At 36.8% G+C, this 22,635-nt stretch overlaps 1 protein-coding gene across 3 annotated transcripts in view; it reads left to right on the forward strand.

The window, feature by feature from the left end:
- Positions 1–2,460: 2,460 nt before the first annotated feature.
- The window catches only part of ATP6V0D2 (ATPase H+ transporting V0 subunit d2), a 30,349-nt gene continuing 10,174 nt past the window's right edge, over positions 2,461–22,635 (forward strand). Inside the window, exons 1-8 of one of the 3 annotated variants that reach the window (XM_052704249.1) lie at positions 2,463–2,735; positions 7,695–7,866; positions 9,670–9,848; positions 12,058–12,137; positions 13,900–13,977; positions 17,338–17,514; positions 18,750–18,827; positions 19,362–19,787. In XM_052704249.1, coding sequence (XP_052560209.1) covers positions 2,606–2,735; positions 7,695–7,866; positions 9,670–9,848; positions 12,058–12,137; positions 13,900–13,977; positions 17,338–17,514; positions 18,750–18,827; positions 19,362–19,523 — 1,056 coding nt within the window. In that variant the 5' untranslated portion in view covers positions 2,463–2,605 and the 3' untranslated portion in view covers positions 19,524–19,787. Of the gene's footprint in view, positions 2,736–7,694; positions 7,867–9,669; positions 9,849–12,057; positions 12,138–13,899; positions 13,978–17,337; positions 17,515–18,749; positions 18,828–19,361; positions 19,788–22,635 lie in introns of those variants that run through there. The other 2 variants (XM_052704251.1, XM_052704250.1) reach the window with 2 other exon arrangements.

Here is a 22,635-nt window from a genome sequence, read left to right on the forward strand (position 1 = left end):
AATAGTTTAGCCTGCTTCCTTAAATCTTTCAAAAATACAGAGATTTCATGAAACAAGTTTGCTGAGTGATAACACTTCACGAGATGGTCCCGAAAGCGGTATTTTTGGATCTCGCAGTAGCACTTTCTCACTGGACAATCTCCAGCAGTGGTATTTGCACCTGCCAGTCAGTATTTACATGACCCCGAACCTTACTAAATTTAGGATGTGTTGCAAAGCCATTTCTGCACTGGCTGCTGCCTGGAGATCTGGCAGTTCCTCAGCAGCACAGCCTTGGGTTGCCATCAGCTTGGATGTGCTCCATCGCCCAGTAGTGGCGATTGCAGCTGGGGAGGGCAGGTTCAGCTGCCGTGAGGCGCTTCTTGTTTAGCTAATGCACACTTTTAGAGATGTGGAGGGTAAAAACAAACATTGCTGATAGTGTACACAACAGTGAGTCTCTTGCATTTTTATTTTCCCTCATTTATTTTCACTGGAAAAAAAATTAGTAACAGAGACTTTTCCACTCTGTTGAATGGAAAAAGCTAGAACAATGATGATGACAGAAAAAAAAAAAAGAAAAAGCAGGTTGCAGGTAAATGCTGAAGTAAATGTGGAAATCTTCACATGGCAATAATGAAACACTAACAGAGACAGCATGTCTTGAAGAACATCCCATTTTGAAACATCATTAGCGAACTTCTGTCAGGTTCTGGCATCCTGTGCATCAGAAATCTGAACAGGGTGAGCGTGCAGACTTGGGGTATACAAGTCTAGATTACTTGTTTGGAGATGGGGCACCCCATCTTCCTTATTCATCTTTTGCTGTGTTATCTCTACAGTGCTTCAAACTGACTTACCAGTTTTCAAGAAGCAAATCTCTATACCACTTGAACTCTCTGATAATTATACTTGCATATCCAAACACGTGAGTTTTTAAATGTCTAAAATACTGTCATTGCTTCTCCTGCAACTGGTTATGGATGTGAAATTAATCTTGTAATCTGGAGTCAATTTTAATCCAACTACCAGCTACAAGCACAACCTGCTCAGCTCTGCCAGCCCAGCCTTGGAGCTTCTTGGAGCCCACTGGGGTCTCCTGGCCAAGAAGCCAGATAGCTGGTGACCTTCCTACTACAGTGGCTGCTTGGATAGCAAACACACAGGCATCTCATGTCTCCTTGTGTGGCAAGCAGAGCCTTGCCACAGACAGGAGCAAGGCGGTATGGACAGGAGTTGCCTGGTGAGTACCAGGTTGTCATCACTCAGCTCCCAGGTTAGGGGCAGAAGTCTTAGAGGCAGTCAGCTCTTCCTGCAGCCACATTTCAGAACAAGAGATCAACAGAAAAGCCAAGCCACGTGTCTCCAGCCGGCACCATGCATCAAACACTTTAAAGCACTGAAAGCTGAGCCTCGGTGTTGAGATGCAGATGGCAGGCTGCTGCTGTAGCTCTGGTGCTGACCTTTCAACCACACTGCAGTTCCTGAGCCCCAGCTGACTGCACAGCAAAGGATCGCCCAGTGCGCTGTGCCATCTTCCCTTCCAGCAAAGCTTGCAGACATATGTTTCATGTGATAACGAATTTAGGGAAAAAAAACAAACAAACAAACACAAAAGACTTTCTGTGTTGATTACAGAAGCATAGGCACTTTGAAGAGTCAGCCCCCGGGCACATAAATCTGAAAGTCTTAACAGTTCAGTATAAAATGTATAAAATTCACTGATAGATTTTGCACAGTTTTGACTTCAATTTTTAACCAAAATAAGGAATTAATTTGAATTAGTGAAATGAAGATTCCTATTTTTATGGTATTTATTTAGTAAGAGGAAAAAAATATGAGTTATTTTCACATCTGGGTGGATAATAACCAGAGTATTTGGTTTGATCTTCAACGAACGATACTTTTGAGGTAAGTTCTGGACATCTACTTTAAAGGCTTATGAATGTCAAACCCTTCGAAGTTCTTTTCCTTGGATAGTACTGGGGACATGGTGTAACATTCACTGTAATTATTAGAAGAATCTTATAGTTTGCATACACATTTATGACAGCAAAGGGCAGTAGAAAAGTTTGGCAAACTGTTTTTTAGGCAGATTGTTTTTTAAAGGCATACGCAGACACTCAAAAACTATGTGAGCCTGGAACAGGTTATGAGATACTTTTTTTCCATGTTCTGCAGTCGACTGCTTAAGTTTGGGATTGTTTTTGTTTCAACAGATATTCATAGATCATTTCCTTGTTGAAATGCATTTAAAAATACATGAAAATATTGTCAAAGTTTTAAAACACTTTTTATTTTCCAATCAGAACGCAGCATTTTTGCAATCAGAGTTTAAATCTTATATTCCATTTTTGGCTTCTCTTTCTTCAATAACAGACTAATTTTCTGGCTCTAGTAGGAGGGAGCTGGATTTACTTGGTGGCTGTTGTGTAAGCATCAACTACAGTGGAACTATATAAAATAAGAGCGAGAAACAGGAAGAAACTAGTTGGTAAAACACAATCATAGGCTGGCAGGAAAGCAATGACTATTTGTCACTCCTTTCAAAGAGGAGGAAAACAGTTGGTGGCAAATACACAGTAATATTAAGAACCCAGCAGAGAGATTGAATCTCCTTTTCTCCATGCCTGGATACTCAGAGTTTTACTTCAATGTGGACCATGGTTACTTGGAAGGGCTGGTCCGAGGGTTCAAAGCCGGGATCTTGACTAGTGCAGACTATGTCAATTTAGCACAGTGTGAGACATTAGAAGGTAAGTCTGCTGGCTTCTTTCATTTAGGAAGAAATACTGTTCCTTGGACCGTTGAAGAATGGAAATGTCGGGAGCCTAATCTTAAAATGCAGACATAACCCTGATTTCCTTTTAAGAACTGCTGTCATGTTTAAGCTAACAGATGTCAGTTGAAAATATTGTACAGGCTTGTATAGACTGTGATTTGCAAAGCAGTGCAGATGATGGGGGGTTCTAGTTTACTGATAAGCTTGGAAATCTCATCCATAGATTTCCTACGGGCATTGGTTATCTCACAACTTTTAACAACTGTACAGAACTGTGCAAGTATAGAAGTTTGGTATTATTTCAGATGGATAAACAGTTTGCAAAATTTTATTAAAAGCTCATGCTGAATTTCTCTATGAAAGATATAATTTTAGTACTTTATTACTTCATGAGTTCTAGGACAGTGGGGGATGTTCTACTTACTCAGAAGAGGAAACTAGATGTCACAGAGGTAGAAAACATTATCAAGCTTTAAGAAAGAAAAGAAAAAGCTTTTTTTTTTTTTTTTTCCCAAGGTGACTTTGTCACAGTAATAAAAAGAACACGCAGTAGTTTCCAAAACAGCTTTCTATGGCCAAGACTGGTCTCAGCCTGATGAAGACAGACTTGTGCAAGAATCAAATGACATACCCCTAGACACTTAGCAGGGAAAAATGCAACAACAAAAAAATCAATTTTCTAAAGGAACATGAAGTTTCTTTCCTTGACTTCAAATAATATCTACAATTGTACACTGAAATCATATCTACAATACAGAGATACGAGATTCATTTGAAAAAGGGGCAGCAAGAATTAATAAGCTCGTTCTGTTTAGAGCTGCATTGTCTGAGCAGTGATATAGTTGAGGAAATGAGAAGTGCAGAGCCTGTTGACTCACACATACAACAGAGTTTTGAGGCTGTTTAAACTATTAAAATATAAAACTAGAAGGTTGCAAACCATTACTCTTCCAGATTAAAACAACTACATTTAAATAGATACGTGTGGGTATTTAGCTGTTAGCTGGATAAAATTCCTCACAGTCACAGTTAAAGAAGAGATTCTCAGTGCAGTCAGTAGGATCCAGAGACTTGTCAGCTGATCAAGTGCATGAGCCCTTTTCAGCTGATAAGCTGGAGGGCTGCATTAACTCTCCATTTCATAGAACAGCAGTTTGGACAAACACAATACATTTACTCTGATAATTGAAATGTATTCCCTTCCATTCCCTTCCCATCCCTTCCCTTCCCATCCACGCATTTTAAAGATAAGCCTAGTGAAGCAGTGGAACAGGTTGCCCAGAGAGGTGGAGGATGCCTCGTCCCTGGAGACACTCAAGGCTGCGCTGGACCAGGCTCTGAGCACCTTGACTAGCTGTGGGTGTTCCTGTTCTTTGCAGGGGAGTTGGACTACTTAGCCTTTAAAGGTTCCTTCAAGACAAAAGGGAGACAAAACCAGCCAATTTCTATTTCTTTAATTTCTGTGGTAATTAAAGACTCTACAGATAATCTTGATACTGTATTTAACAGTTAAATCAAGAGGCTATGTCCTGTGAATTTACACATGCTCCACAGAAAAGCTAATAGAACTTCAAACTTCTATAAAGAACAGGCTTCATTTTCTCTTCGGAGGAGCTCAGGAGAAGATGTCACCAAAGGCTCTACGAAGAAAAAAAGATCCTGACTTTTTCAATAAGACGAAAAAATAGAAAATTTAAAATATTATTAAAAGCATACTAGAAAATAATATTTTCCTATTCCATTCCCACAGAATTATTGTTCCTGTTCAACAGACAAGGAAAACTATTTTAAGTCATTTTACAGGAAAGATGTTTACAAACAGCAAGTAGTTTTATAACATTTCTGCGATATATGAGCCTTCAATATTATGTGTTCAAAATCCTTTATGGGCTGATCACAACAGAGAGGTAATATCATTTTCTCATTAAGACTTAGAAAGAACAGTGACTTATTTATTTTTTAACTTTTTTTCTAATATTTATTCAGTTTTAGAATGCAAAAGTATTTTAGCAACAGAAAGAGCAGCCTTCATCAACCTACCTAGAAGGGCATCTTTTGTAACTGCTTATCACTTTTTTTTTTTTTCCATTCAGCTACAGAACACCTCTATCTTTATTATAGCATTTTCTACTTCTGTTAGCCAGACAGCAGGCTCCCATTAGTTATCACAGAATCATAGAATGGCTTGGGTTGAAAAGGACCATAATGATCATCTAGTTTTAATACCCTTGCTATGTGCAGGGTCACCAACCACCAGACCAGGCTGCCCAGAACCACATCCAGCCTGGCCTTGAATGCCTCTGGGATGGGGCATCCACAATCTCCTTGGGCAGCCTGTTCCAGTGTGTTTCACCCCACATGTGAAAAACTTCCTCCTAGTATCTAATCTAAATCTCCCCTGTCTCAGTTAAAAATAATTCCCCCTTTCCTATCGCTATCCACCCTCATAAACAGCCATTCCTCCTCCTATTATACAATCCCTGTTATACAATACATAGAGTGTATGCGCATCAGATCTTCTTTCCAATTAAAAGGTCCAGCATATGCATTAGTTCTGTAGTACTGTATCTTAAGTGTACCTAGAGTGCCTTCAATTCATGAATTCACATTGAGAGGTAATAAGCTTACACTGCTTTGTATTCTGTGGCATTGCACCAGACCACAAAAACTGGCCTAAGATTAAAATATTATAAATATTCTGAAACCAACAAGCAGAAACAGAATCAAAACCACCCCAAGTAAGCCATAAATAGAATAAAAAAGATCTTTTAATTTCAAAGTGGCTTTTATATCTCTAGAGAAGAAACCGTAATGCCAGTACAGGAGAACCACAAGAGAAAAACAGAGGTTAGATCTTCACATCTGCTTGATAATCATGGGGAAAGTACAACAGTGAGAGGGAAAAAGTAGAGTGGCTTTGATATCACTGTGCCCTCTCAATTCATGGCCACACAGAGAAGTGAAGAGGCCTTCAACTTAACTTAGATATTCTTCTGGGCTTGTTTGAATCAGTATTGTTTCCATGGAGCTGCCTTCTCAGTTTCAACTCTGTCTGGAAGCTCTGCAACATGGCACACTGCTAGCTTGGCCCTATGGCACCATCTGTTTCAAAAGGAAATGCTGCTGACACTCTTTGAAGTAGAACACAGGAGGTTTTAAATCCAGTGCTTTATTCTTTCCTTGACTTCTCGTGTGACAGAATGAATGCTTCTTTCTAGAATGTGCACTAAGTCACAGAAGGATAAGCAGTCCAGCTTTGCTCCCACCCAGATGAAGCAAGCTAATGAGTTGCCACGCTAAAACACCAGCATGCAGTGGCTGAAATAACAGCGTAACTGAGACATGATGGCAGCTGGCTGTCACAGTTAGGAGTCACACAAGACTCTGTGTGCTCGATGCCAAGAACTCAGACTAATGCTTGGTTCAACTTCTTGCAGGACTTTTCCATCCTAACCACACTCAACTTGAACTAGCCTCTCTCTGAGTATCAGTTCCCTTTTGACATACACTCTGAAATTTCTGCTTATTTGTGGATGGAAGCCTGTACTGAAATTATCTTACAGTGGTGACATGACCTCTGTCTCTTGCAGGAAGATCTAGAGAAATGCTAATAGTTCCAGAGTACTAACAGAGCACAGCTGTCCTATCAAAACAGTGTGTTGTTGTAGTCACTGGAATGAGCTGAGGTGGCAGCAGAACCCACATACAAAGTTCTAAGGGTGATCTATCATAGGCTTAGTGCTATACTTAGGAAACAGAATTTGCAGTATACTAACATTTTTGCATAAAGTCTCAGTGTAAGCAACCTCACTGAATGCTAACAAAGTATACATACGGAGAACTAGGGGAGAGTAGTTACTATACAAATAAACAAGCACCTTACTGACTTCATATTTATAGACGCCTTTAATTTGGCCATTGTGAGTGTTGCTGTTCATTTCCCTAAACATCAGTACAGTTTTTATCTGGAAATCTAACCATTAATTCTAAATCTTCATAATATTATCCCAATCTATAATTCATAGTAGTTTTAATATAACACTTGAACATAATTACACAATATAGTAGGGCCTTTTCTAAAAGGAAGTGCTAAACCACTTTGAACACTAAGAATTGATTCATAACTTTCATTGTGGAAAATAGCTACCACATGAAATTTATCAAATGGCTTTTTTTTTTTTTTTTTCTATAATAAAATCTTTCAACCTTGTTGCCTAATCAAGTTTTTCTTTCTTTCTTTCTTTTTTTTTTTTTTTTTTTTTTTTTTTTTTTTTTTTTTTTTTTCCCAGTTACCAGGGTTGAGAGCCCTGGCAGAATATGTCATGATAACCCAAAGTTTTGGAACAGTTTCTTAGGATCTATTAACAGCTACCATAGATCAGACAAAGCCAGAACAGAAAAGCTAAGGGAGTACAATTGTGCCCTTTCAAGCACTTTTCAGCAGAACTCATTCGGAGATGAGCCTAAGTCAGGAAAGATGTTTTCTCTCTTCTTCAGGCAGTTTGATGACATGAAATTTTAGTCTTAAACAGGATTTCAATGATTCACAAGAAAACTGAAGATCTTAAGCCACAGGATGATTCCCAATGTTATTTAACAGTCCATAGGAGGACAAACCAAGACACATTATAATGATGCAATAGAGGCATCCTGAAAAAATCTTTAAAATCAAAACAATGAACAAAGCTAACTGGGAAGGAGCTAGAGAAAGCAGTAATTAACACTGTGCCTCATGTAACTGTTAATTAAATTTACTAGTAAGATTTCCAAAAAGGTGTCAACTTTCTTGTGGCAATGAGTCTTACAAGTAGAAGGCAATAGCACTTGAAACGACCCTTCATATGAAAATAGAATCTTACAAATAAACATGTTAAAAGTTATTTGGTTCGTAACAATGTAGTGAGAGTTTATTCTTCCTTGAATCTCATTCCAGATCTGAAGTTACATCTACAGACGACAGACTATGGCAACTTCCTGGCTAATGAGTCTGGTCCTCTCACTATTTCCACCATTGATGATAAACTGAAAACGAAGCTGCTCACGGAATTTCATTACTTCAGAAACCATGCTTTCGAACCACTCACTACTTTTCTGAATTTTATCACGTAAGTAATGTTACCACATTGCTTAAATTATACATCCAAAGCAAAAACACAGCTTCAGGTTAAAACAGTGTAAACACATCTTCCTGGAACTTGCATTAAATTGCAGAACAGTGAAATTACTTTGATACAGTAATATTTACATACTATATTTGCTAATGCATGTTCTGAAAATAAGTATACTAATTTTAAAGGACACAAAAACAGCAGATTCTTTACTGTGTATGGGGTCTGGAGTAGTGGTTGAGATTGAGAAAAACTATTGTTATTTTCAAATGCCTTTTAATTCAGAAATTAACATTGCAAAATTTAAGTTTGTGAGGGTGATTAATGAGAGACTAACAATTTCCACCACAGTGATTTAATTCCTAGGCATATGCTAAGTTCTAGAATTTGTTTAAAGGAGGAAAGAGCACACCATATACCTACCATACTTCTTATACCATTTGAACACTGAAATAACAACTTGCTGCATACAGCAAGGTTCTTAAATCCAATTTTAAAAGCACAAGTGCTGTTTGAAGCCAAATGAAGAGAAAGTTCTGATCTCCCTGCAGTTATAAACAGACAAAACTTTTAAATAAATGACTTAACATTAAGGAAAGAATGGGGTTCTGCTTTATAACAGCGTAACAACAAGGATTAGTGAGATGTCACCAGGATATTTTACTTAACTGTTTACTCCCCTTGATCTTCTGACAAGATCACTAAAATGTTCAGCTTACTTTATCATAACACTAAAATAAACTATCATCACTCTTTTTTTGTTGCTTATGTACAAATGTAACTAATCCTTTTCCAGCTATTATGCCAACAGGGTACTAAAGACAGCCCTGGGACAGCTACGACCTCTACCCATACAATATTTAGGTTTTGCTTCAGAGAAATGAAAGTGAAAATAACAGCTTTTTCCTCATATTGATTAACATGCATATGTACACATGTACATACACTCTGCCTACAGCAGTTTTGTGATGATGATGGAGACAGTAGTTCAAGATATGCAGCAAAACCATTGAACTCTGGTGAACTACGTATCACAGATCCTTGAGTTCCGCCACAGACTTTGTGTGGCATCATGTTAGTCTCTGTGTGTGTCTCTAGCTGTGTTCTGAACTAATAACGCAAGCTGAAGAGCAGCATCCTTGTTACAATTGTCCCAAGGGAATGGCTTTCGAATTTCCATTTCTGAATTGCTGACAAAGCTCTTAACAGTCTCTGACAGTAACACTAGTAAGAAATTCATAGAAAACTTCTACTGAAAATTTTTAGCAATAAAGAAGAAAATTGTAATAACCTCTACACGATTTCCTCTTTTTAAAGCTGAGAGAGAAGAAAGATTGGTCCAGCTACCTGGATTCTGCAGTTTTAGTGCCTAGATTCTTGTGCACTCTATCCAGATGCTCTCTATAACAAAATCCCAAACTAGAGAAGCTGCTTAGTCGGGTGGTTTATGTTTTGATACCATGTGTTGTCACTTATTGTATCAAATCTACATTTCATAGCTGCTATGCTTATTATATTCATGTTTCTGTTTCCTTTTTTTTTTTTTTTTTAAAGCATCTTTTGCATATCAATCACGTGGTTTAAAATTAAAACTGGGTCAGACAGTTTGCTATTTAAAAACTTCAGATTTTGACAAATGAGATGGTGATAACAAGTGAAGGTACAGACCTGCAAATACTATGGTCATTTCTGTCTTCAGTGTCTTCACTTATTTTGAAAAATTTGGCTTTTATATTTTTTCAACACAAAATTCATTATAAAGCTAATGTTCATTTATTTTATTTTTTCTTTCACATACAGATACAGCTACATGATTGACAATGTAATTCTTCTAATAACTGGCACATTACACCAGCGACCCATAGCTGAACTTGTTCCCAAGTGTCATCCACTGGGAAGTTTTGAGCAAATGGAAGCAGTCAGCATTGCCTCAAACCCCACTGAGCTGTTCAATGCAATTTTGGTTGACACACCATTAGGTAGGAATACTAAATTATTTCTTATTTGCTTCTTGAAACTCCTAATTTTGTATTCTTAAGAACAGCTGAGATCAATTAATGTGTTTTCCATTGGATGAGCTGTGTTTTGGTAACAAGAAACGTATAATAAATAATTGGCTAATAAACAGGATCAAGTTCTTCGGGTGGGTGTGCAAGACATTTTCTGGCAACATTTATTAACAACTTCTATATCAACCTTGGGAAATAGACACAAAGAAAACATGCTACTCAAGAAGAGTAATGGATATCCTTTATACGCAAGTACAGCTGCTAATTTACAGCATCTAGATTTTTATTTCAACACCTGCATCTATAATTAAAACATATAAGATGAAATCTTGCCTATCCCTCACTAAGGAGCAAGGAACAGACAGCTACTAATAAATATTAGATGTTGTGTTAGAATCTAAAATCTCTCTCCTGAGGATTTGGGCATTATTAAAGCACAGAGACAATCCCATCCTGAAGGAGTAAATCTAAAGGCAGAGCAGAGCAATGGTTTGGAACATTGCATTCAGAAATTGGGCTGAAATTTTACTCAAAGAGCAGCAGCAACTGCTGTTGGGAAGGATACAGATAAGATGGATCTGAATGGATTTGACCATACAAGAAAGAACCGTGTACCCTCATCTTGAGTACTGTTTGTGGTTTTGTGTCCTGTTGCCCAGCCAGGTGTGGGATGCTGGATTGGCCTCAGGTAACAGCCAGACTCCCACCCAGCTGCTTGTTCTCTCACTACCTCCAATGGGATGGGGGAAGAAAATGAAAAATATTATTGTTGTACACAAAATAGATCAACTCTCTGAAAACTAATATATTGCCATTTATGTAGGTTTAACTCCTGATTTGAGCATTAGAAAGAAACAAAAAATATACAGACATTTAAACACTTATGAAAATCACCTTTCTTCCTCCTTTCCCAATCCCTAGCCCCAGACCTTTCCTTTTCTCCAGATTAGTCCAGTCCCTCCAACAAGGCAGTGAAAGACATGGGCAGGGGATGATGGTCAATACATGGTGCTTTTTCTGTAGCTTCTTCTTTCTCACACATCTTTGGCTCCCAGATGGGCTTTCCACAGGCTACAGCTGCTGTTAGGAGCATCTGCTCCAGTGTACACTTTCCACAAGGGTCAGAGAATATCTGCTTCAGAGATATGGATGTGAGGCACTGGCACAGGCTGCCCAGAGAAGCTATAGATGCCCTGTCCCTGGAGGTGTTCAAGGACAGGTTTGATGAGGCCCTGTGCAGCCTGATCTGTTGGATGGTAACTCTGCTGTGGCAGGAGATTGGAACTAGATGGATCATATTTAAGGTTCCTTCCAACCTAAGCCATTCTGAGATTCTATGATTCTATGACATGGGGCAAGTCCTTCTCCTCTTCCAACCATGGTGTTCCCCTGCAGTTTCTCACTCTTTGATCCCTTCTCCACGCTCAGTCCAATATTTTTCTCCACTTTCTTAAGCATGTTTTCACAATGAAAAAGGGAGACCTCAAAACTTGGCCAGACTCACATGCTCCCCCTGAACACAATCTTGTTGCCAGTCTCTGAGGCAGTATAGCACTGGCTAGCCCCAATGATGTGAGAGATTGGCATACCTTTGCCAGTTATGAATATACTATTTTTAAGAGGCCCAGCCACACAAATGAACTGCATCCCCTGCCTGCCAGTTCAAAAGCTAGCTCTTCACACAGTTCTAGCAGAGGACTTGAATCTGTGCATAGTCAAGGTCAAAGACTGCATTCCTTTCTAGTTGCATCCTGTTGCTCTTGTGTCTCTGACAAACATACTGAAGGAAGAGGTAAACTAGGAAAGAGGACTCACCTTAACAAATGCAGAATACCTGCAAGATTTAGGTTAAAAGTTATCTTTCACATCCCCACTAGAAAATCTCCCTAATGACAAAACCATCTACTTCAGAGAAGATTAGGGCTTTCATTAACATTTCCCATCTGATGATCTTGGGAGATGTGGACTCTGGCTGCTGCACTGATTCCCTTTGCAACAGATTGTCATTAGAGAGGAGGGAATAAGGGGATAAGGAGAAAATGAAGAGGATTTCTCTTCCTCTTTCTTATACAACAGAAATGTAATACTTTTGCTCACACACTGGTAAATGGTAATGGACAAGAGTTGCATATTATCAGCGCGTACATTTATACTGCAATGTAATAAACTCTTCTTTTAGCTGCTTTCTTTCAAGACTGCTTGTCTGAAAATGACCTGGATGAAATGAACGTTGAAATAATGCGCAACAAACTGTACAAGGCAAGTTCTTGCAACATAATAGTAATACTCAGCATTTTAAAAGCATCTTACAAAAGGAGGTCAGTATCATTAACCCTGTTTTATGGATGTGGAAATTGAAGCATGGCGAGATGAAGCAAGCTGCCTAAGGTCACCTGGCTGATGGCAAGTCTGGGAATCGATTCTAGCTCCTCTGATTTCTACTCCAGTGTTTGGAGAGATTTCGAAAGTTGGGTCTGCTTCAAAATTCTAATTTAATATCTCATTAATGAAAATGCTCTAGATGTCAGATGAATATCCGGATGCATTTGTTTATGCATTTATCCTCCAAATGCCACAGAACTGTTATCTCCTACCTGATCCTATGAAGCCTTTTGGCTAGCATTTATGTTTATTTATAAATGGTAGATGTGATCTGAAAATGTGTAATTGATTTGAGTCTAGAGTGCATTTTTTTAAATTTTCATTCATTTTTAAAATTATATTTAGACTTGTTACAACATACTGCTGTAAGGATGTGCATCTAATTTGTGCCTTGTGATTTCAAGGTACTTTCCAAATATTAGCACACAGGTCAATAATCTCATGCTTGTCTCTTTAAGGGCTATATATATTTCATTCTGTTAGTGGTTCCACCCAGCACATTCTCTCTGATTTCATTTTTGTCTTTCACAGTGGATGCCTCAGACTGCAGGAAATAATCTTACAGTGATCTGATTGAAATTAAACGGGGAAAGAAAAAATACTTTTGTTTTTCTTACAAATGATATTTCAGAATTCCCAATACAATATTTCATTCTCAAATAGTCTGCTCCTTTAATTCATGACAAGATCAGTTACTAATAAATTAGGCACTTCCTCTGTTTGTTTATGTACAGATTTGATTCACATTTACTGTGTGGATGACCATACATTCACACTTACTAAATCTAACTTTTTTTTTTTTTCCTTTTCGAAGTATCAGGGGATCACTATGCAAACACTTTTAAATTATTAATATATCCTTTCTCCTCTGCTTCAGCTATCAGTGCAATCAATTATATTTCAGCTATATTGTCAGGGAGCACTATACACAACCTAACACAAAATTCCAAGCAGCAGATCCCCCTGAGACGTTTCTACTTAAAAATCACTTAATTGCATCGATACTGACAGTTTCTCTGCATGAGATTGTGTGACAAACATACTTGGATGACAAACTGTTTCCTAAGACGGTATTTTGGAGGAAAGGGAGACAGAAGGAACAACTCTATGAGATACTTCAGGTCCTTCCTGCTCAGGTATACTGAAGTGGGAGCAAAGGACTGAATCCTCAGTAGACCTGAGGGCTATACAGATGGGTATTACATAAGCTTTATACACTGTTCTGTTCTAATCCAGGGTTTTGAAGCGTAGAGCGGTAGGGATTAATTTGTGTATTCTCATAGTGCTGGCCCAACAGCCATGGCATATACCCAAATCCCTTCCTCCACAGTATAAATGCAGTTTCATTCAGCCATCTGCTTATTATGCAGTGGAAATTCAATGGAGCTAAAGAACATTATTTAGAGAGCAAAGAAAGCATAATGTTTGTCTGAAAACATCTTTTAAAAACATTTAAACATGTAGTAAGAATAAAATAATTTAATTTAAATATTAAATCCAGCAAATCAAGCACATACTCAAATTTAAATTAACAGGAAGAATTACGAAAGTTAACAGAAGAATTTAAAAATGAGATTTGTGACTACGTGGTCTAGGTCTTAAGTTGCATTTAAAATATTTCTCTGCTCCTGTTATTTAGTCTTATCTTGAGGCATTCTACAAGTTTTGCGAAAAACAAGGAGGTACTACAGCAGAAATAATGAAACCTATTCTTGAGGTAAGAATAAAATTAACTCTATGTGCATTGAAGTACTCCACAGTGCTTTCATAATTAATTCACTTTGCTTTTCTTGCTCCTTTTCTCTCCATCTGCAAAGCTTTGTCAAATGTTTGAATAATAACTGTTTTGCTATGATATATCCTAGATGTACTCTTTATTCTAAAATGACTTTCACATCTTGACTAGAGAAACTAGTCCAGGGAGGAGGGAGCCTCAGTTGTTATTCTTCTACAACAGAGAGCAGAACAAATTCATTTCACCAGCCCCGAGTATTGCCCCTTACCATTTTTCTGTATAATGTAGAAATACTAAAACTAAAGGAGCACTTACATTTCCTAGCTCAAAACTGAACACGGTGTACCTACATTCCAGCATTAATGTATATTTATTAATTAATTATCTTTACATTTAATTGTGCCATCATTTTTGTTTACTCTTTCATGAAAATTAATGGTTGAAGTTAGAGTTGAGTGACCTTTGGATCTACTGTCATGCAGAAAATTCCAGGATTTATTTTTAACTCAATTCAGAAAAGTTTAATATTTAATTTTTTCCTTGACATACAGCATTCCCAACCTCCTATTCCCCAAAGCATACCTGCAGCATAGGAAATGCTATTGTCTTATCTTGTTATTGTAGAAAAAAAAGATGAATAAATTTCTAAAATGAAGTTCTCAGCATTCAGCTTAATTTTTCCCCCATGGTTTATCATAACTGTTTGCAATGTTTCAGACTGGCAGAACACTACCACAGGCAGCCCAGAGAGTTTGTGAAGTGTCCACTGGAGACATTCAGAACCTGCCTAGACACTTTCCTGGCTGACCTACTGTAGGGAACCTGCTTTAGCAGGGAGGTTGCACTAGATGACCTCCAGAGGTCCCTTCTAATCCCTAAAATTCTGTGATTCTGTGATTCCTGTACAGGAGTTTTATTTCCGGATCAGCAAAACTTATACCCTGGAAAGTGACCGAACAAAATTCATTGAGATCTTACAATTTCACACAAAAAGTTTGCATGATGGGAAAAAGATAACCTGGGAGCTCATTTCTGATGGAAAAATGAGTCTAAATTATGTCTTAAGAAATAATGTGCTGATGTGAGAATGCAATCTCATATTTTATTTAACCATTTCATAATGTTTTTGGTTATGTTCTAAAGAAAATATCCTTAATTAAGTTAAACTGATCAGAAATTAAATGTTGCAACTATTCCTTTTCTGAGAAATAAAAATTAAGAGAGTTGTTGCAGAGTTAAAGACAGGTCCCAGTGTATTCACATTTTGTATCAAATTTTTAGCTAGACACTCATGCTGAGGTAAGATTATTGATGGAAAACAGGTTAAGCATATTGTTAAACTCTCCATATACCAGTGGTAACAGTTTGGTCTGTGATAAGCTTCTCAAATTCCTATGTAATATCAATCAGCCAGCAGGATAAAATTTCTCTAGATTTCCTTTTTATCACATTTTAGTAATCTGAAGGCAAGCTGTTCAGTTTAGAAAAAAGTCAAAGTTTAATTACTCAAGATAATACATGTTATCTATTCTGACCCTGTGAAAATGAGGTAGCTGTATTTAATTCCTCAGCTTCTTGACCATCAGTCATGGGACTAACCATTCACACTAAAACACTGGTGATCTCTTTTCTTTGGGCAACACGCGCTGCTTGTTTAGCCCTGCATCTCACAATAAACTGTGGGACTGCACTGTAGCTAGTGTTAGGCATGTTGGAAAGACACCACACATTCTCGGATAGCAGACATACACTTTCAGTTCTCCATAGGGAAATGAAGCAATTTGCAAATGGTCATCCTGTAACCCTATCTTTACTTGCAGCAATGAAACTAAAGTCTAAAGTCACTAAAGTCACTGAATAACTGCCTCATGGCATTATTCACTATGAAGAATTTCATGTGCCAATAATTAGCTAAATTGAAAGGTCTAGATTGATCCTGCAAATTTCCTCAAGTTGGAAACCACCAGGACTATGACCCAAGCCCAGTAGCATTATTTGTAGTTGCACAGGAGAATGTTTTCCAACAAAACATTACAAATCTAACAGCTAAATTCTATGTGGCTTTGATAGGTTAAAAAAGAAAAGCATTCATCCTTCCACAAAACAGCTTGAGTAGGGCTGATATTCCTGTTCATATTAATAAGGAAAGTCAAATTTGGCCCAGTTATTCATTAGCTAGAAAACTTTTCAAGCACACTTCTTTTCTTCTCGTTATTTCTGTATTGTTTATTCATTTTCCTTATTCTGAAGTCAGTGCCAGAGGGCAGTTGGGTCCCTGTTACAATATGTTCCAGTACACAGGAGTAGGAACTAGGAATATGTGCTTAACTGCTAAATTTTTAGAACAGTGTTGCAATGGCATGTGTCAGTTGTATTCAACAGAAAAGTGTACTTTTCTGCTCAAAAGAGTTCAAAAGTTCACAGCTTAAGAAATGTTGCAAGCTGCCTAAAATCTCTGAATGCTTATTTTCCCTCAGAAGTGTATCATGTGTAATCAATGTTCTTAGAAGATAAAGAAAAAAAAAAAGAAAATCATAGCCTGTTTAGATCTCGACAGAAGAACAGATTTTAATCAGACAGAATTGAGAAAGATAAATTTAATTTCCCATATTTTTAATTCATATTGTATGAATTAAAGTTATGGCAGGTCACAGTTTGGTTATACAAAAGAAGAACCCAAGACCTAAGCATTAGAATGACTTTCAGTCTGCTGCAGGGAAAATACAGATACTAGAGAACTATAGATTAGATACTTCTAACCCTGATAGAAGGAATATAGCTCTTGTTTCTCTGCATTAAAGATTAACTGTTACTTGAAACACTTGAAAACTTTAACTTACCAAGTAAACAGTCCCCTTCACTGAATTAAATTATTGTTTTAAATATGTGCATCCAGAAATTCCAGAAATTCCCAAAATTTCCATTCAACTTTTACTCTCAACAGCACTCAGAGTTATTCCAGAACAGTACAGTTGATTATTGATCCTTATGTGCAATAATATTATTTCTGAGAACATTATTTCAAAATTCCAAAGGATCTGTAGGGAGATTTTTCATTGCCAGCATCTTGTCATGTAAGTAGGGGAAGGAGGAAATAGCAGTGTTGATATTTTCAGAACAAAATTCACAGAATAAAAGCTGTGTTTGCAAAACACTGTTTGATTTTCTAGTTAAAATTTAACAACTATTTGCAAGCTAGAATTTCCAATTTGTAAAATAAGATGTTTCTAATAAACAATTTTCTTTCTTAAGTTTCCATAGTTTTACTCACTAAAAAAATATCCTCCTTTATTTTGCAATGGCATCTCTAGCAACACATTATTCTTTGTTTTACACATTAAGTTTGAAGCAGATAGACGTGCCTTTATCATCACTATTAATTCATTTGGCACTGAGCTGAGTAAAGAAGACAGAGAGAAGCTATATCCAACCTGTGGAAAACTCTATCCAGAAGGCTTACATCTGTTGGCCAATGCAGATGACTACGAGCAAGTGAAGTGTGTTGCAGATTACTATGCAGTAAGTAATCTAATTTTCTGAAACAAAGAATGAATATACAAAAACTTAACATCTTTTCACATCAACAAAATTGTAATGAAAGTTCACATAGGCATTTGATATGATTACACAGGGTAACTTGCTATCCTAGTGCAATACAAAGTTCTTCTTACCGCGTTAAATGCTATCATATCATATCCTAATAAACAAAGCTGTTCTTGATTCTTAACTCTCCTCAAACAGAGGTTCACTTCAGAGTTGCTGCCCCCAAGATAATGGAGCAAAAGCTTAAGTCGTTTTAAAATAAGTAGATCAAACAATTCTTGTCAGTAGTGACTGCAACCTGATTTATTGCTAGGGTACTGTAAAAATAAAATGTGTTTCTAAAATCTCTAAATCGCTGATTGAATCAAATTAGATGGAGTTAGTTAATAGTGATTAAGCTAGGGCTGTTATTAAAGATGACCCAATATGAAGCGCTTTATGAATTAAGTGTGGTGCTCTGATTAAGTTACCTCAAGGTAGGCACACAAAACAAAATCATGTTCAATCTACAGCTTTTTCTATATCTGTTCCTGGGCATGATCATAGTGTGTGTTAGAAATGTGTCACCATGTCTCTGTGATAAAAAGCATCTATTCATGTGATGGTGAGATATTTAGCTGAATTTGGGAAACCTTGACATAGATCTATGTTGCACTGTTACTTTATTGGAAAAACAAAACAAACAAGGGGAGAAGAAAATCACACAGAATGGTAACACATCTGAAGCAAAGTCAAACATGTCTGTGCAGAATATTACAGCATTACATGTCAAATTGGTGGATTTTGGTACAACATTAATGAAGATGAGTTAAATCCATCTGACTACTGGAAATAAAATGATCAGCTGTGGGAGGATCAGAGTTCAGGGTATGGCTCCATTTACAAATCTGGCTTGGATGGTTACTATTTGTACAAGAAGTTTAGTGCTCTCTATCCAAAGGACTGAAAGGTCATGTGTCATTCTGCAAATAGTCTCTTTTAGTACCTTGAAGAAATTACCTTAAGTAATAGTAAATGACAGCAAGAAAAGCAAGACACCCTGTTTTGATTTTGGTGACTATATAATTTTAAGTTTTGATTTATAGAAAATTTCAATCTATACCCAAGTTCTATAAAGAAAGATAACTTAATGGAGTTTAATTAATAAATCAATGAATTGCACAGAATACAAAAGTATCTTGTTTCCATTGGGTGTATGTTTATGTTTCTAGGAATACAAGGCTGTGTTTGAAGGTGTAGGGAATGACAGTGGAGAAAAGACACTTGAAGATGCATTTTTTGAACATGAGGTAAGAGGTTCTAATCATATTGTATTAAAGTGTAAGTTACCCCCGTGGAATAACATTTAAAGCAATAATGATGTACTGTGCTTTTGATTCTACCTTACTGCATCATTCTGCTTTGTAATCAAAAACACAAAATTGCTATGGCTGTCAACTTTCCAATGAAATAAAATAGAAGAATTTAACTTTTCAAATATAATAAATCCCAGGACATTCTTTTGAAGAATAGTTATAGAACTGTCAGTTCTGATAGCCTATCCAAAGCCCATCTCATATAAACTGCTTAATGAAACATCCTTTAAATAGTCTATTGAATAAGTTATTTCATCATAGCCTTTTATTTACCTGCAATGCTGCTGTAGTCTGTTACCAAAACTAATCCAGAGATGATGTGTCAATTATTTTTCTACTTAGGAGTTTCCTATGTACAATTGTGATTGCAAAGTTGCACAGAAATTTTGATGATGAAAACTGCCATCTAAAAATCACACTTGCCTTCTTTAATATTTTATCGTAATGCTTATTTAATCTTTTCCACAGACAAAGCTGAATGTGCTTGCATTCAACAATCAGTTTCACTTTGGAGTATTTTACGCCTATATAAAGTTAAAGGAGCAAGAATGCAGAAATATTGTATGGATTGCCGAATGCATTTCTCAAAGACACAGAACCAAAATTAATAACTACATTCCAATTTTCTAAATCTGAGAATTTATAATGCTGCAGTGCCTGAAAAGAAGTACTTGTTCAAATAAAAGAAGAAAAATCATATTTTAAAATTTAACTATTATGATTTTAACTGTAATGCTAATCTTCCTTCTACATAACAGCATGACAAAACAGCAATATAATTAGAGGTGTAAGTGTGAGGAAGTGTTAATGAGCTCTTTCATAGTTTTTGTTGATAGGTTTGTTCCCCACTGCGACCATTTTAATTTAACAAATCAATAAAAACTCTCTGCAAGGTCTTGTATGCATATTCTTTCTCTGCCGTGGAAGTAATTCTTATGCCAAAGAAGTTTGTAAAGCTTAACTTTGGCTTAACTTTAAACAAAGTATTCAAAAGACAGAACACTATTTCTACCTCACACATATGGTCTTCTTCATGGCAGACAAGATTCCATGAAGAATGTACTACACCAACGGGATAAACTTTAGGGCTACTCTGAGATTCCCCTCAAGGAATCTCAAGAGCAAACTTCCTGAACCTCTGTAACTGTGACCTGTTGCTGAAGTTAAATCTAAATAAACAATTGGGATGCCACAAGCATATCTTCATTTTCTCCTTTATGGATCACATGAGGTGCACTGTGTCAAGCATTGGGTGTCTGATCTACTTCATAACAGCTCAGTTACCTCCTCCCACCACACCTAAGACACCGTCTTCGTGTGAGCACCAGGGCAGATTATGAAACATGAATGAAAATATCAGCCAAGTCTGTATCGGTTTTACATCAGGCACAAACAACATCAGCTCTGAGCTATTTGAGGAACTGGCTAAGATCAGTATCTAAAAATAGAGAGAACAGTTGAAGCCTGATTGTTGAAGGACAAGATTAATTCTGCAGAAGAAAAATTAAGGAATTTGAAAGCCACATCAACATTCTGCCTCCATATTCATACTTCACACTCATTCAAGAAGTTCACCCTCTTGTCTTTGAAACAGCCCTCACCTCGATTATCTGCATGACTCTTTAGCTTCAGGCTACACAACAGCACATCTCAGTCTTCAACTGAGAATGTAATATGATGCAGAAATGAAGTCCATTTCTTGCTGAGTAAACAGAAATATAAATATATATGATGTCAACGCCTCAGAATTATGGCATTCAGGCACTGGGATTTGAGAACAGGGAAGTATCTCTCCCTCTTATAAACATACACATGCACACACATTTAAAAAATAGAAAAAGATCACCTTTTTAATAGTTGAAGCTACACTTCTTAAACTGTAATTGTAACCATAGGTTACAGCCCAGGACATCCCATACTGATTTAATGGAGAACTAGGAAAGTTTTTATTGCTCTATCACAAAGCACAGAGAATCTTACACTACTACTTTAAAAACTATTTTCAGAGAAAATTTCCTTTAGTTCATCAAGAATTTGGAAGAATTGACTAAAAAGAAATAATACAAATCTTATTTCTGTATGTAGGCTTCTTTATTTAGTAAACATAGTAATACAGAAGGAAAAAAAAAGTAAAAAAAAAAGCTGATTTGTGTGATTCTCTTGCACTGCTTCTACTACCTTGCATTTCTTAATATGTTATTTCCCACTCCAATTTCTGACCAACACTTTCCAGTCCCCATCTACAATGCAAACTACTACAATAAAGACAGCAAGGGAGCTACACTGTCTAAAATGTTCATTTTTCCATATGGCTTTCTAATTGCATTTAAAAATGGTTATGAGCAGAACATAACAATCAACAGATCCAGGATTCAGAAACCAAATTCATGCACTTCAGAACAGTTGTAAGAATACTTTTCCTGTGCTGATAATTCAAACCTCCTTACTTGAACAGAACAAATCATCTGGCTTTCTGCCAAGAATTTTATGAAGTGATTTGAAGGGGAAAGAATCTGTTCTCCACCCTAAGTCATTCTGTGCCAGGGAAGATATGCAGCTGCTATTGCTACGGTCTGTGTATACTGTCAGCTCAGAAAGAAAGAAGGAGTTGCAGCTTACACGATTATGTTGATGACAGTAGTTCTTCAGACTATGGAAAGGACAGCATCAGCATTGACTGGATCTTTTTCATACCAACTTTCTAGGTACTTGCTCAGGACAGATGTACTAGGCAACAGTTACATTTCATTTAAGAATAAGCAACAGAATCAACAGACTAAAATGGGAACTGGGATGTCAAACATACAAGTCCTAATAAATTCAGGTTTTTCTGCAGAGAGTACAATTTAAATTGCTCTTTCTAACAAATCAGTCTCCGTACTAGTATATATAACTATATCACCTACAAAAATATATATGATCACAGATAATCTCTGACAATACCTGTAGGGGAAGTCTAGATCACAGAATCACTACTGCAAGCATCATTAACTTACTAATGATCTCTCAATTTGTTGAATAGCAGAACATGAGGCAATGAGCTATCTTTCTTGTTCTTCCATGCAATTCTCAACAGGATGTTGCATTCATGCTCTGAAATGGCTAAGCCATTCCAGGCAAGTTTGTTCAATAAGATTATCATGACTATACTCCTCTGCCTAGATTTTCAGTGGCAGATGAAAAACAGAACCAGGATCAATCTTCTGCTCAGCTCTGATCTTTAAGAATCTTTCATTCTCATCGTCTGCTGTAGCTCAGGCTTGAAGTCTTGCCATCTGCTCACAAACAGATGTGAGCAACATTGTACATGACTGCAGTGTTTGAAGCACTTCCCCTGATGATCATTTGTGTCCATGCTAGATATGGAAGGTTTATAGAATAAATGATATCAGAATATGGTCTTAAGACTCGATCTGGACCAATAGTCAGTTGACAACTGTAGAGACTCTTATTCTATTTCGATCAGTTCCAGCATAACTTTAAAAATACCTTATTTGTCCTATGTATATTTATGTATATTAAAGCTAATATTGTGGAACTTCATTTTCTTTCATACTTGACAATGTGATGCATTCCGTTTTTAATAAGTATGCGTAAGTTACACAGTATATTTAACTTTTCAACTATTCTACTTATGACCAAAACAGCAGATCCAAAGTACATGAACAGAAGGATAGCTGGCCATCAATTATACTTGCATCGGAACTATAAAGCTGCTAACATGAAAATTAATATAAAGGTT

The sequence above is a fragment of the Tympanuchus pallidicinctus genome, unplaced genomic scaffold (assembly GCF_026119805.1).
Source record: "Tympanuchus pallidicinctus isolate F22 unplaced genomic scaffold, pur_lepc_1.0 scaffold5, whole genome shotgun sequence".
NCBI lineage: Eukaryota > Metazoa > Chordata > Aves > Galliformes > Phasianidae > Tympanuchus > Tympanuchus pallidicinctus.